This window comes from Cygnus atratus, chromosome 26, assembly GCF_013377495.2.
Source record: "Cygnus atratus isolate AKBS03 ecotype Queensland, Australia chromosome 26, CAtr_DNAZoo_HiC_assembly, whole genome shotgun sequence".
In the NCBI taxonomy this organism is placed as follows: Eukaryota; Metazoa; Chordata; class Aves; order Anseriformes; family Anatidae; genus Cygnus; species Cygnus atratus.
Window position 1 is genome coordinate 620,243 of NC_066387.1, and position 14,068 is coordinate 634,310.

The window sequence follows — 14,068 nt, forward strand, 5'->3', positions numbered from 1 at the left end:
CTGAAAGCCATTACAGCTATATAAACACGCAGATCAATCCTCCACACAGCCCCTTTTCCTCCAAGTTTCACAGTAAACAAGCCCCGACCGACAGGAGCAGGCTCCAAGTAACGCACGCACGTTTCAGAGAAGCACAAATCTCATCTCCGACACGGCAAATCTGCCCTCGCTGCCCTGCACCAAGAAGCGTTCCCCTAAAACTCCACTGCCGTGGCAAAAAAACTAAGGGACATGCAAGCCCGGAGGGACAAACCAAACAAAACACAGACCAGGAATTCCAAGGAAGAGAGAAAATAAATCAATCCAGCATTACCTTGAACAGGGACGGGAACTTTAGCCAGAACTGCATCTGGGACATTTTAAAGCAGCATGCAGTTTGCTGTCGGCAGCGCAGGACACAGCTGAAGCAGGACGGTGAGCTTTCTCAATATGCAGTGCAGAAAGGTCTTCATTCATGACAGCGACAGCAGCAACGGCCAGAAAGAGAGCTCATCAAGGGTTTTTAAAAATTAACATGCAGAAGAAAGGAGTGAAAATGGAGGAAAAAAGGACAGCCATCCAGTGCGTCTGTCCTAAGCCCGTGGAAATTTGCATATACTGTTTAGTCATGAAGGAGAGTGCTCTTACTTCCTCTAAGTACGAGGGCTGACTTTCAGGAAATGATGCCTGCTTGGTAAGTCAGTGAAATTACTGGCAGCGCGATGAGAATTACTGTATGTGGTGTAATTCAACCACAGATGCACTGTAAACAAAGCTGCGCTCCACGGCAGCGCCGGCAGACCCAGGCAGGACCTGGCCCTGCAGGGACCCGGCCACCCGCTGCCACCTCTGCCCCTTCCCCAAGCGCAGAAACCGCCCCAGCACCTCCTTCCCGGGGGGCTTTTTGGGGCTCAAGGTGACATAACCAAGCTGAAAAGGTAACGAGCAGCACCCTTTCCTTTCCTGTTTTTTAAATAAAGAGCCATGTGCTTTCTTTTGTCTTCAAGATCTGCCCCACCCCAACTCTCACAATTAGAAAATAGGAAGGAGCACGCTATGCTGCCTCTCCGCTCCACATCGCTGCCACCTCCGTGTCCACGAACGCTGCCTTCTTTTTCCAAGGGCTTCCCTTTTAAAGTTTATTCTAAAGTTTGGGTTAAAAAAAAACTGGGGGGGGGAAGCAGAATTTCTGGTGGGGAAAAGAGAGGCACAGAAAGGGGTCAGCTGGAAGGATTCATTCACTGTCAGTTAAAGGAGTCTGCTCCACTGCAGCCAGAGGTGGAAGGAGAAGTGAATTTGCCCAAGCGCTGCCCTGCAGAAAAACCAGAACTTCCCTGCCCGGTCTTGGTGCAAAAGGTCCCCGTTTGCTCTCCCCAGCAGAGCCAGCAGCAGCGCCCTGGTGCTGCTGTCACCGCTGCCACGAGGGCTCCCAGGGCCCCGTGCCCAGGGCTGCTGGAAAATCCCGGGGTGCGAGGCGCTTGGCAAAAGCAGAACTTCAGCGCCAGCAGCAAGAGAAGCCAGCAAAGCCCCCGGCAGGCCTGCAGGGGCCGAGAGCAGCATCCGAGCACAACGTGCAGAGCTTCGCAGCCCCTCCGCGACCCCAGGGAAGCGAGCCAGGGGGCGGTTTTGCTCTGTGCCATGGGATGAGGAGCGAGCGCTGCCCTCGGAGACCCCTGCGAGAAAAGCACACGGCCCCCAGGGCTGCAACGGCACCCGGAGGATGAGGCCCTTGCAACCAGGGCAGCTGGCGTCCGCAGGGATGAATGCACCAATAACCCTTAGTCACGAGGATCCAAGTTCCATCAGACCAAGCACCCAGCCCACAAGTTCCACCCCTTCCCAAGAAGCAAAAGGGAAGGAAAAAAGCCCTTCCCCAGGCACTGCGGAGCTCCCGGGGCACAGCGCAGCGGGGTGAGCAGGAACCGGGGTGAAAACGAAGCGTTTGGTTTCTGTGGGCAGCTGCTTTGGGGTGGAGAAAGGCAGCGGGCTTTCATTGCTGCTTGTATCTGAATTTGATTGTCTTTAATTAGCTGGTAGTGCCCTGGAGCTTGGGACAGCTTTAATGATACGTCTGAAGTGATGAGACCAAATACATTTCTGAAATGTCTTAATTAGCGACTTGCTGGTGACTGCCGCATTGTGTGACCTTGATTACACCACCAATGTTTGTCCAAGACTAAGGTCTTGTTATTTCTGTAGCCTTTAAAAAGCAGGTGACTTATTTCTTCTTCCTTTTCTCTTAGTAGACAAATGGGGCAAAATGCAGGCAACAAACCTGGGACATCAGAAGGAAGCAAGACAGGTGGCATCGCCGTAGATACCAGGACTGCTCAATTGATTTTGCAATACCACAGCAATATAATCACAGGAGATAAGATACCCACTGAAAAACCACCACCTGGTATTTTAAGAACTCTTCCTAGGGGAGAAGGCATGCCACGGCGTTTCCCCTCTCCACAATCGATTTGCGAACGTGCCTGCTGACAATCGGGGTAGGGGAGCAGAACTACTCCAGGGCTCACACCACCAGCCTGACTTACCGTCATCCTGCAAAAACTGCCACGTTAACCCCCCTTAGTTACTCTGTGGGGTCATCTTCACAGGTAATCATCCACAACCTTTTAATCACCGACCTACCAGGCAGCTTCCTGAATGTGCTGATGGTTTCCTGAAAGCACGTGCTGAACTTCTAGGAAAGCGCGAGCACAGATCGATGTGGGATAGCACCTCTGCACAGGAGGGCTGGGTACAGGAGGAGGGCTGCTGGCTCGTCGCTCTCACAATAAAAGGGTTTGGGGCTGAATTTCCTGCAGCACTTTGCTGCCTAAAGGTGGTGCAAACAGGCAGCTTCACGTGCCGGAGGGCCGTTCAAGCAGCAAAGAGGATATTTAACCAAAGCACGGCAAGTCCTCAGTGCCTTGGAAAAATGTCTTAAGAGTACCTAAAGGGTGGAAGAGTCCTGAACATTTGAACTCTATGCGGTTTGTCCTAATGGGGTTGGCTTTTTCTGCCAGAGGGGTGAGAGATGGAAGAGCATGTATCGTACAGCCCAGGCCGTGCTTCTCCCATTCCCATGACGTGACCGGATTCGCTATGCTGGGTGCGAGGCTTGGCATTTTGGCTGTTGTGAGACCTGAAGAGCTGTTCCTGCCTCGCACAGGGCAGCTTCTGCTCTAGTTTCAACAGACAGCGAGAGGCAGCACGGTGCGTGGTGACTGCACGGAGCCTTTGACAAGGTGAGACCACAAAAGGCTTATTTTTAAAGCAGACACCAAGAACAAGGATAACAAAGCAGCCGGGAGGTATTTTATACCCAGAGCTGAATGCAGTGCATGCGGAGGGTGCAAACCTCAGCAAACGCTGTCAGAACCTGGCTGGCCCGAGGACAGGGCACTCGGGAAGCACTTGTTGGGACTGCCCGGAGAAGCTGCGGATGCCCTGGAGGTGCTCAAGGCCAGGCTGGATGGGGCTTTTGGGGCCAAGGTGCAGGGGAGAAATCTCAGGCTGGTGGGAGTGTGAAGAGCTTTGAAATAAGGAGGAGCTGGCTAACATCGTGAAGCATAAAGGAAAGCCAGAGTAAGAAAAGAAATTCTTGCAGGTGATCCTGCGACCTGCAAGAAAGCAGCACGTGGAAGCAGGCAGCGAGAGGCTGTGATTAATAATATTAACAATGATAACAACAATAACATGAGACCAGGGAAATAAAAAATGAAGAAACCATTCGTGTCGGAGGCAAACTTCTCACGGTGACTGCTGTGGTAGGACCAGTGGCATTAGGGACAATTTGCAGAAATGAGGGGTGTTTGAAAGAGCATTCGAGGCAGCCCCTCGGAACAGAGGCCTCAGTGTGTTACCCGGAGGACACGCAGCCTCCACCAGCAGAACTGGAGACAGGAAAACTCGCTCCATCAGACTGACTCAGACCAACTCTGCTTTGAATTAAAGCATCTATTTTAATACATCTCCCAGTGGTCTGCTATTAAATTATATTACCAGCATTTTTCAAGAGCACTCCGTGTTTCAGACCTTTTCCCGCTTTTGCGAGGTTTATGAAGGGAAGGAGGCAGAGACCAGGGCTTGCCAAGAATTGCAGAAGGCAGTTTTCTGTTGCCTCCCATGCCTTCTCTCCTGCCTAGAAGGTGGGCATAGCAGCGTCAGAAGCCAGCAAAGCAGATGAAAACAAACAAGTGTGGAAGGGAGGAAGCGTCCGAGCCAGGTCCTCCTCCGGGCCCTGGCACCCCTTCACAGGGCCACCGGCACCTCGGCCACCCCGCTTCTGCGAGCGGCAGCTAAGCACGGCTGACAACAAATGAGGTCCCAAAAGCAGAATTACTCACGCTTAACCACGGCTATCCCCACCTCAGTTACCCCAAGAGCTCCTTTTAGATATGGAGGAGGAAGATTTACTCCTAAAGCTCACCCAGCGACGGGGAGACGAGGCAGCCAAACCTCCGCCCCTGCTGATGCCGTCGGTGTGCGAGGAGACGAAGGAAGGCGACGCCGGCACAGCCCTGAGCCGGGAGCCCAGGCTGGTGCTCAGCCCTTTGCTGGGGGATCGTCTCGTGGTGCTATCTGGCGTGCGATCGCCCAGGCACCCTGCAGGTGCTGAGCCACACAGCCCGTGCCAGACAAACACCACGCTCTCGGCTGCCCTTCCGTGGGGCGCACGCCACAGCCACCAGCGCAGCAGAACCACGCTTACCGTAACCGGGTCAGGCGCGCCGCCGTAATCCCCACCTCTGCTTCTCTAAACCATGGCACCAAGTGTTAGGCACCTCACCAAAAGTGTTTTTCGAGTGTAATTAAGTCAGGCCAGAAGCCCAGCCCCAGAGTTCGAAGACAAAGAGGTGAGCGTGTACAGCAACTTGTTCGCAAAGCTCTTTGGAGGCACCAGAGCCGGTTAATTGTCTGCTAATTGACTTTACTATCTGTATTCCCCGTAGACATAACTCCAGGACAGCGATAGGAAATTCCAGGTGGTTTCTTATTCTGGGAAACTCTTCATCTCGGTCAGCACCGAGTCCTTCTTATAATTTAATAACTGGTACATTGATTTCTCTTAAATCACCACAGCTCTGTGCGCTGACGCACCTTTAAAAATTAATACTTTTTTTTTAAGAGTAGGTTAATTGCCCCCTCCCTTTAACGAGAAAGATTAATAGGAGATCGCAAGGGGGTGGTAGTAGGAAGAGGGCTGGTGTACGATTAACACGTGGCCAAGGGCCCCCCCACACCACGAGCTGTCTGAAAGGGATCGCACGAGGCTGTAACTGCACCTTACCGCACTCCTGCGAACGGCTCAACCCAACAGCAGCCAGCTCCTGCCTGACCCCACAGCCTAGACCAGGCTGGACTGACCTCCTTCCTCCAGCCTGAGCACAGCTCAGTTTTAGAAGGGGTGCCCGAGCTCCCTGCCAAAGCAGCTGCACGTCGAGCTGCTGCAGTGCGCGAGGAAGGAACGAGCAAAGGAAAGGAACGAGCCCCGGCTGGGCTCCCTCGCAGGGCGCCGTGTCCACACCGTCCGAGCTCACCGGGAGCTGCTCAGCCCCGCTGCAGGAAGGGCAGCTTTGTTTTCAGTGGGACTTAGGAAAAACGCAGTCAGCAGAGGAGCCTCCGTGTTCAGAAAGGCCCTGGGCTGGACGAACTGAAGGAACAAGCTGAGTGAAGTTAGGCAAAGGGAAGCAGAGTGGCCATCAGAAAAAGGCTCCGAGGAAACGGGCAGAGCCGCGTGTTTTAGGTGATTCTAAACAGGACGGAACAGCGAAGCTTAAAGAAAAACCTGTGGTGGCTGAGAAGCAAGTATTTAAGCGACAGGCATGCTTTTCTAGAACAGCTCGCTCTGCTTTTCGATAAGGCTCGGCGCTCAGACCGCGGTTAACAGACGCTGGCCTGGAGACACCAGATGCCAGAGCATAAACTCAAACCTCCCGGACTGAGCGTTTTGTTGTGGCAGCCAACAGCGCCGAGCAGCAGCGACAAGAGATAGCACTGCTGTGATAAAAATGCCTTTGTGACAGAATTACTGCATAGCGGCAGCGGGCTCAGCGGCACCTCGAGACTTCAGGTTTCGAGGCCAGGTAGGAGTAAAAAGCAGACACGGAGGGGAGCTGGGGAAACCGAAGTCGTGCATCTCCTCTGGGGTTTGATTTCTAAGGATGTATGTGCAGTCAGCAGACTTTTTCTGTCAGATGACGACACCACAAGGTCTGAGCAAGGCTCTGGCTTAAGACAACAGTTCCCAAGATCGAGAAGTGCTATCAGACTCCAATATGGCCTCATAACTATTTTCTAAACCTTAATTTAAGCCACTTGTTTACATAAAGAATGCCAACAGACCGGCAAGGATGAATCACCCAAGAGCAAGCCAAAAAAAACAAAAATACTGTGGAGGAAACAAGTCCCCATTCGGCTGTTCTGGCCACGCACATGAAGCATCTTTTCCAACATGCAGCAGGCATTCATCGAGGCTGCTGCGATACACGCAGAAATGGCTTCTCACCAGACCCGAGTGCCAGTGGTGAATGATTCAACTAAAAAGAAATTCCCAGAGCAGTTAACAAGTGTGGCAACTCCCTCTGATGGCACCATCTGGCCAGCAGTCTGCATTCTGAAGGTGCAGCTGAGCAGCCCTGAGACAAAACAGGGAGAGAAGACGGGGACTCAAATGGTAGCGCTGGAGGAAGAAAGTTCAGCCTCCCACTCTGCACCCTTGGGTCGGTTTCTCAAGCCCTCGGTCACACAAACAATCCTCAGATCACCACCACCAGCAGGAAGTGTTTACTGCACAAACACTTCGACAGAATCAGTAGGCATCTGCTCTTTAGACCTTTTAAATCCATTTTCAGCATCACGTGCATCCCCGGAAAACTCTTGAAAGAGAAACCACCTCTGCAGCCTGACTCTAGGCTGGAGTCCCGCTGCAGCCCCGAACAGCCGCAGGTACATGCTGGGGACACAGCGTTCACCAGCTCACCATCAAATCACACACAGGATCCCAAAGCTTCACCCCACCTCAGGGATGACATTTCCATCCCCTTCCTCTGGGCCCCCAGGACAGCGTGCAGAAAGGCCAGCACTGCCGGGCTGCACGCAGGCACACACAGACTGCACGCAGACACATCCAGCGCTGTAACCTGAGGGTGCGGGTCAGTAGCACAGCAGAGCTTGCTGTCACAGGCCGGATTCTGGTATCCGAACAAAGACGAGAGAATAAGCTGTACTCACGTATGAAGACAGCCGAGGTTCTCACATAAGCAGCCAATTTATCTCAGCTGCCCAGTGACCACAGATTTAATCAGGAATCTCTTACCAAAACGTGCAAACTCTTCATGTTCTCTCTCTGGTTTCAGTCCTTAGTCTGGCATGGTCATAACAGCACCACGTTTCATGGGACTTGCCACTCCTGCCACCACACCAGGCAAGTACAGAAAAGACAGGTACTTTCCTATACAGTCACCTGAAAAGATACAGCCACCCAAGCTGCTCCCACACCTCCTGAATGGCATGTTTCAGCTTTCCGTGCAGATTGTTAATATTTAACAGTTTGGCATCTGGGACAGCAGGAAATCAGTAAAGTGGAAAATACTGCTGAAGCAAGGGATGGAAAGGCTCCAGGACATTCCCGGATGACTCCAGATGGATGCCACTGCCTCCAGTTAATTGCCCGCTCTATGAGATCCAAGCTCCAATTCTGGCTCCTACAGAAAAGCATCAGCTTTTCTTTGGAATGGCTAGCAGTTTAGGGAGCCCTAGGTTATATCAACGTATTTCCACATTAGTGCTTACCACATGCTAACATGTCAGAGCACTTGCAGCAAACCCCGCAAAAAGCTCGAAGGCGACAAGAGCCAAGGGTTCAGAAAGGCTGCTCTGGCTCCACGCGTCAGCGTGGCAAGCAGCCCGAGCTGGAGGTTGGCTAAGACTAAAACGCCTCTTGGGGAGACAGAAGAGCACAAAACTTGTGTTCTTTCACATTAGCGCTGTCACACTAGGCACCTGGCAAGCACACGTCTGTCTGCACTGTGGCAGCCCCAGACAGACGCCACTCTGAAACACTAACTAGATCAGAGCAGTTTCATATTGGAAAACAAAGCTCTAACAAAAATCTTATTCAGTGTTTCTCGGTTTCAGAGCACACAGGGTGACACATCACTGCCTTGGGTTATCTGTGGGAATCTCCAGAAAGTCCCAGGCAGTAACGCTCAGTGCACGTGCTTACAGAGAACCACTGAGCAGGACAGAAAAACACCCATAAAATGCTCTAATCCGTGTGTGAACCTATGTGGCACTACCTGCTCTGTGTGGTGCGACAGCAAAGCGAAAGAACTCGCTTGGCTGTGATGGATTCAGAGATGGACGCTTCATTCCTATTCTTGAATCAAAACAACTTCTGCAAGCACCTTGTAACAGGTGCAGTCTCACAGCAGCTGGGCTTCTCCTTTTCACAAAGAATCTCCAAAATCTGCCCTTGTCAAGCTGGCGGAGATCGATTTCCGCATGCAGCAGGGGAAGGAAGCTGATCGACCACTTAGATACTAGAAAGTGTGCGAGTTAAAGCAATTAAGCCCCTTTCCCGTTAAACCCGTCAGCCAAACTACACCAGACCTGCACGCCGAGACCTGCGGAGAGGACCCGTCTCCCTCTTCCCATCGCAGGCTGCTAAATGGCTCGCACAGGTTGAGCAGATCACATTTCTGCCTCATTCCTCCCACAATTAATTCTGCAGGAGGCCAAGATCAATGCTATTATAATTCATTTACTTATCTGGTTTTATCCAGTCAGAAGACTCTGGACCAGCAACAGCTACTGGTGACCGCGCAGCCTGGTGGCGTCGGGTGAGTCGCAAACACAAAGCACCCCCGGCAGCTCTGCTCAAGGAGCTGAATTTGGGTTACCACACCAGTGGCTTACCTCAAAGGGCTCGAATCCCCAGCATGTGTAAAACCAAACCTGCAGAAATGAGACCCCCAAGGAGGTTTGAAATGTCTCTCTGGGCTTGCCAAGAAAATAACACAGCGGGAATTCGCACATCTCCCTCAAGAAGAGGGGAAATGCATCAAATTGCTGTTTCTACTGCTATAGATGCATTTCATGCCACATTTCTGAATAAAGTTCTTTACAGTCAAGCTGCTCTTCCCTGCTGAACCAATTCAGCAGCATAATCCAACGTTCGTGACACTGCATCCACTGCAAAGCAAGAAGCTGAGGCATCTCAATGAATCATGCAGGAGGAACAGAGATTACAAAGGAAAGAGTTTCTGTTTATACACGTGTCTTGACATTCGGCAGTTAGAGGAAAAAAAGCATTCAAAAGCTCACAGGAGCTTACTGGGGCCTACTGAAGCATTTCTTGATGTATCAAAGCACGATGCCAGCCCAAAGCACATACATACTGCCCCAGTTTATCCTCACGTCTCTCTTCTGCTGTTCTCAGCAACTTAGCGCTGCGCTGCAGGGCACGGCTAGAATTAAGAGCGAAGATCTAGAAGGGTCAATCTTCACCTGAATGCAGAAAGGGTTGGAACCAAACAGCTCCATTGCATACACACCCCAACAGCACCGCTGTGCTTATCTGCCACGCCGAGGCACAGACCTGGGGCAGACAACTGCGATGTTCAGATTAGCTCCTTCCCACACGCAGAGGAAGCCTGGCTCTGCTGGTAAGCTTTTGTGTGACCAGAAAAAAAGAGTACTTTTAATGAAACTGATTTGACTTGCAGATAACATAGATGAAGATTCTGAACGCAGCCCATGGTTCTGCACACCTGAGAGGTTCCTTTGATATCCCCTGGGCACCTTTGAGGCTGTAAGGTCCGATCTGTCAGCAACTGCTGAGCCCCCAGCCAGCCTGCTAATAAAGCCTCATTAGGAGACCTTAAGTATACAAAAATTACCCTGAAATTTTTCACGTAAGCTCCTCATTGCATTGTCTAATCAAAAACCTACTCTGCACTTGACTTGAAGCACGTGCCAGCCCTGCAGTGCCAGTTCTGCCCCTTCTCATGTTTTCTGCCTGCAGGGAGAGCCGTGCTCCAACAGCGGTTCAGGTCACAGGCCAGGGGCTGGCAGCGACGGGGTGCTCTGCAGCTCTGCCGCACTCCTCGGCTGCTGCTTTGAAGTTCCTGAAGCACAGCAGGCTGTGCCCTTTGACTACCTGAGGGAGGATGCTGCACTGCATCCAGCACATTATCTGCTTCCCCAGTAATCAGTGCAGTAACTTACTGAGATAGGAGGGCCGGGGCTACAGAGTTCATTCAGTTTGGCTGTTGCCTTGATAGGTCAGAGCAGGGTAACTTTCTACAGTTTCACTCACTATGTATCTTCAGACACTGGGTATAAAAAAAAACATTGCAAAGAACATGCACAGACACTGCTAGCATCTATATTAACTCCCAGAAAGGATGTAGTTAGCCCCTTCTTTATTTCAAGTCAGCTCTGTCACAGAAGCTGCACTTTCCAGCCTTCACTGACTCATCTTACCAGAAGATGTTGCTAAAAGCAAGTGAAACATTTCAAAAACTCTACGGAAAGATCTTCCAGCCCAGAGGAATCCCAGAGGTAAGGATGCCTGCTGGTCCCTAGGGATGCCAAATGAACTAGGGAGACTGACTCCCACACTTCACCAACATCGAAGAAAAAAAAAAAGAAAAAAAACAGGAACTGGCTCAACCCTGAGTTCGTTAGGGGCTGAGCTGACATAGTCCTTAAACATTCACTGCTCAGGAATCCACCACTTGTAATTAGCAAGAAAGCAAGTGCAATATGTCTAAGTGAAAAAAGTTTTAGGAGGCAAATGAATTAACTGACTGAAGCATTTTCACATTCACACTTACCTACTCCCTCCTGCAAACAGGATTCTCCCATGTGCTGTCAGTGTTTGTTAAATGTATTTTTAAAAGCCAGAAGCAATTTTTGCTCCTGCCAAGACAATGGATGGCTTCTGAATTGCTGCTAGCAGACTTTATCCCATTTGTGTGCAATTCCTACGTGAGGCCAGACAAATTTAAGACACTGCTGGCCTCTTCCTTTCCCCTCTATACCACAACCCTGAAAAACAAAACCCACCACCACAAAAGTACAGTTTTTCCCCAAAGCCATCAGTAGCTATGTACTCACCTGAGGAAAATCACCATTTTTTGGTAAGAAGTCAGTGGGGTCCACAGATGCATAGTTTGTATCCAAGAAATGTGGTCTGCTGATGGAATTCATATAAAAATCGTGAGGGGAATTAAAATATTGCCTGTAAGGAAATGGGAAAAGCAGTTACTTCCTGGCAGTTCTGAGTATTCCTCAGGTTGCTTCAGACTCCAGCATCAGCGGTGAAGGGTCATTTACGGGGTGACACATACAAGAGATTGATTTTAAAAAGGTGTGTTTACCCAGAAGAGATATCTACACGGCAAAATAAGAGAGCTGCAAGTTGCATCCTACTTCCCAGACTGAGGAGCGCAAGAATCTGGAGAGCTGCATTAAGATTAAGAATTGAATTCTCAGCAATTTGTGTAAATTGGGAAGGATTTCATAGAAAAAAATAATAATCTGCAGGACTAAATAATATTTCAGTCCTGACAACAAAGCAAAATAAGCCTGATGATGTCCCAGTGCCAAGCGTTTGACAGGTGTGATGGAACCTGACAATCACACTGCATAAGGACAAGCATCGAGTTTCACGGAAATATCACACCCGAGTGCTTCTTCGGGTCATAAAACTGCAAAGTAGCACAGACGAGCTCGCGGAGTTGGAAAGAGAACAGCCCCCTTTGTACACCCCTGGCAGAGAGCTTCACACCAGCCACAGAGCTCGGCTTAAAGACAGAAAGACGGGAGGGTTAGGGACACGCACGCCCAGACAGAACTGTTAGCCCAGGCAGGGATGGATTCTGGATGGAGCCGATTATGCCTAGTAACAAAGCAAAATCTCGACTGCACTAACAAGTGAAAAAAGGCAAAGGTCTTCTGATTCCTCCCTGCTGGGCAGGGCACACGCCAGCACTTCCTCCTGCTCTCCCCCCGGCGCTGGCTTCCTGCAAGCAGAAGGTAGGTAAGGATTGCACAAGAGCAATTCCCTTCCTCCCTCGCAGGGGCAGCCTCTGGCCCGCACTCAGGCTGCCTTCTGGTTTTGCTATTACACACGCGAGCCTTTCCCTCTCCTGCAGGAGCAAGGAATGTGCTTCGTAATCTTTCCCGTAAGGGCTGTGCACTCACACCGCTTGGGCAATCGCCACCCAACACATTTTCATGCTGGAGCCACGGTTCGGCCGAACTGCCTGGTTTCCTCTCGTGGCAAGCTGTGCGCTCTTCGTGGTGCCAAGCTCTCAGAAACCACAGCGATCAGCTTCAGCAAGGCAACGTGAGGGGAGGGAGAAGCAAAATTTAAAAAGGAATACCATCCAGGAGAAGAGCTGGGGAATGACTACGCCACCAAAATATTATTAAGCAATTAAAATACCACGTGTGGCTAGCAGCTCATTCATACGCCGTGCTTCACGTTACATACGTATTTATGTTATCTCCTTTTTTTTTCTTTGCACCGTAAAGATAACGCTCTCAAAAAGCAACAGGGGTGGATTTAGCACCCTTGCATGTAATAGATCTGGCAATTTAACGCTGCCTTGTGGCTCCTCAATCTATTCAGCCAAATTAAAATCCGGGTACAGTTTCTGGGAATTAACGTATTTACGCACAGGAAAGGCTTGTTGAGCTGCTTTCAGGCTGAAGCTGCTGTGGTCTCACTCTCTCCTTTGCACGAGGACAGAGCTTGGCCAGCGCTTAACGAACTAACCAGGAATAGGGAAAACTATTTTTACCAGAAAAATTATCATCACCTCCCATTCCACCAGTGCCTTGTGGGGCTGGCCAGAAGTCAGCTAAGGTAACGGGAAGGAAACCAAACCGAGACAGCCCCGGCCTCCCTGGCTGGAACTGCTGTGCCATGACCAGCACTGGCGTGTTGCTTTGCTTCCCTTAATCTGGGTTTCAAAGCTGTGAACGTGAGATGCTTTTCTTCTCGTGGAGGCCTGACATAAAGGCTAATAGGAATTCAGTGCACTGTTCTGAGACCCTCTTAGGAAAGCCACTAAGCACGCAACAGTTCCCATCACCCTTTTAGTACCTTTGGTACTGTGCTCTGCCTTTTTTTCCTCCACCACGAACTCAGAAGACACCCACCCTCGTTTGAAGAGCTGGCATAAAGCCACTGACAGGTTGGCTTGGATCAGACTGCAAAACCAGCGTTAACGGCAAGAATCGAGTAAGGAACCTCGCCGCACTGCCAGAGCCAGGATGTGAAAACAGCCTCAGAGAAAGATTGCCCTGTCCATACCCGCTCACCTTCTCCAGGATTTGGTTACCAGCAAACTGCTCCATGGAAGCTACTCTGGGTGCAAGCGCTACATCAGTCCCTTTCAGCCACCGATTCACATTGAGGTTGCCTCTTGAAGCAACCAAGGGGAATGTAAAGGAAAGTCCGTGAAGGTGCACGACGTTTGGCAGCCAACAAACATCATCAGTCTTACTGCAGAGCTGCTTCCTACCCTCTTGGAAGGAATAATGGCTCAGAAATTCTTTCATCTTTCTGGGACATCACGAGCTGGGTGGGGAGCATCTTTGGATTATATCAAGTTCAGACAATTGCTTTAAAGAGCAAGACTGCTGTTTTTGCTGCCACCCACTTTAAATATAGAAGCAGTGGAACAGTTTGGTACAAGGCAAACCTGAACTGACATCTGACTCACCCAAATCATTTGATGTCAGTCCAGCCAGCGGGTCGCCTGGTAGGGCTATTTCACATATAACTCCAAAAGAAGGCTGTTGGGCATTTTGTTTGCTTGTTTTTTTGAAAAAGAATTTGATCATTTCCTTTAATTTCCCTGAAACTCACATTTTCAACAGAAGGACCCAGAGGAACGCGCTGGGGGCAGGCTTACTGGGATCCACACCTCTGGTGAGCCAATGCAGTGCACGTCCCTCCCGGGAGCTGGGTCTCCATCCTTCCGTGATACCGTGCCTGCTCCACGCCAGCTGCTCAGCTACGCGTCCGATGCACTTGAAGCCCCTCGGGGGCCATGCTGTGATTTCAGTGCAGACCTCC

The 14,068-nt window shown here is 50.6% G+C and overlaps 1 protein-coding gene across 4 annotated transcripts in view; it reads right to left on the reverse strand.

The window, feature by feature from the left end:
* Window positions 1-14,068, reverse strand: part of SBNO2 (strawberry notch homolog 2) — a 63,201-nt gene that overhangs the window by 29,919 nt on the left and 19,214 nt on the right. For 2 of the 4 annotated variants that reach the window (XM_035569930.2, XM_035569931.2), the window contains exon 4: window positions 11,095-11,218. In XM_035569930.2, coding sequence (XP_035425823.1) covers window positions 11,095-11,218 — 124 coding nt within the window. Of the gene's footprint in view, window positions 1-313; window positions 695-11,094; window positions 11,219-14,068 lie in introns of those variants that run through there. The other 2 variants (XM_035569933.2, XM_050715600.1) reach the window with 2 other exon arrangements.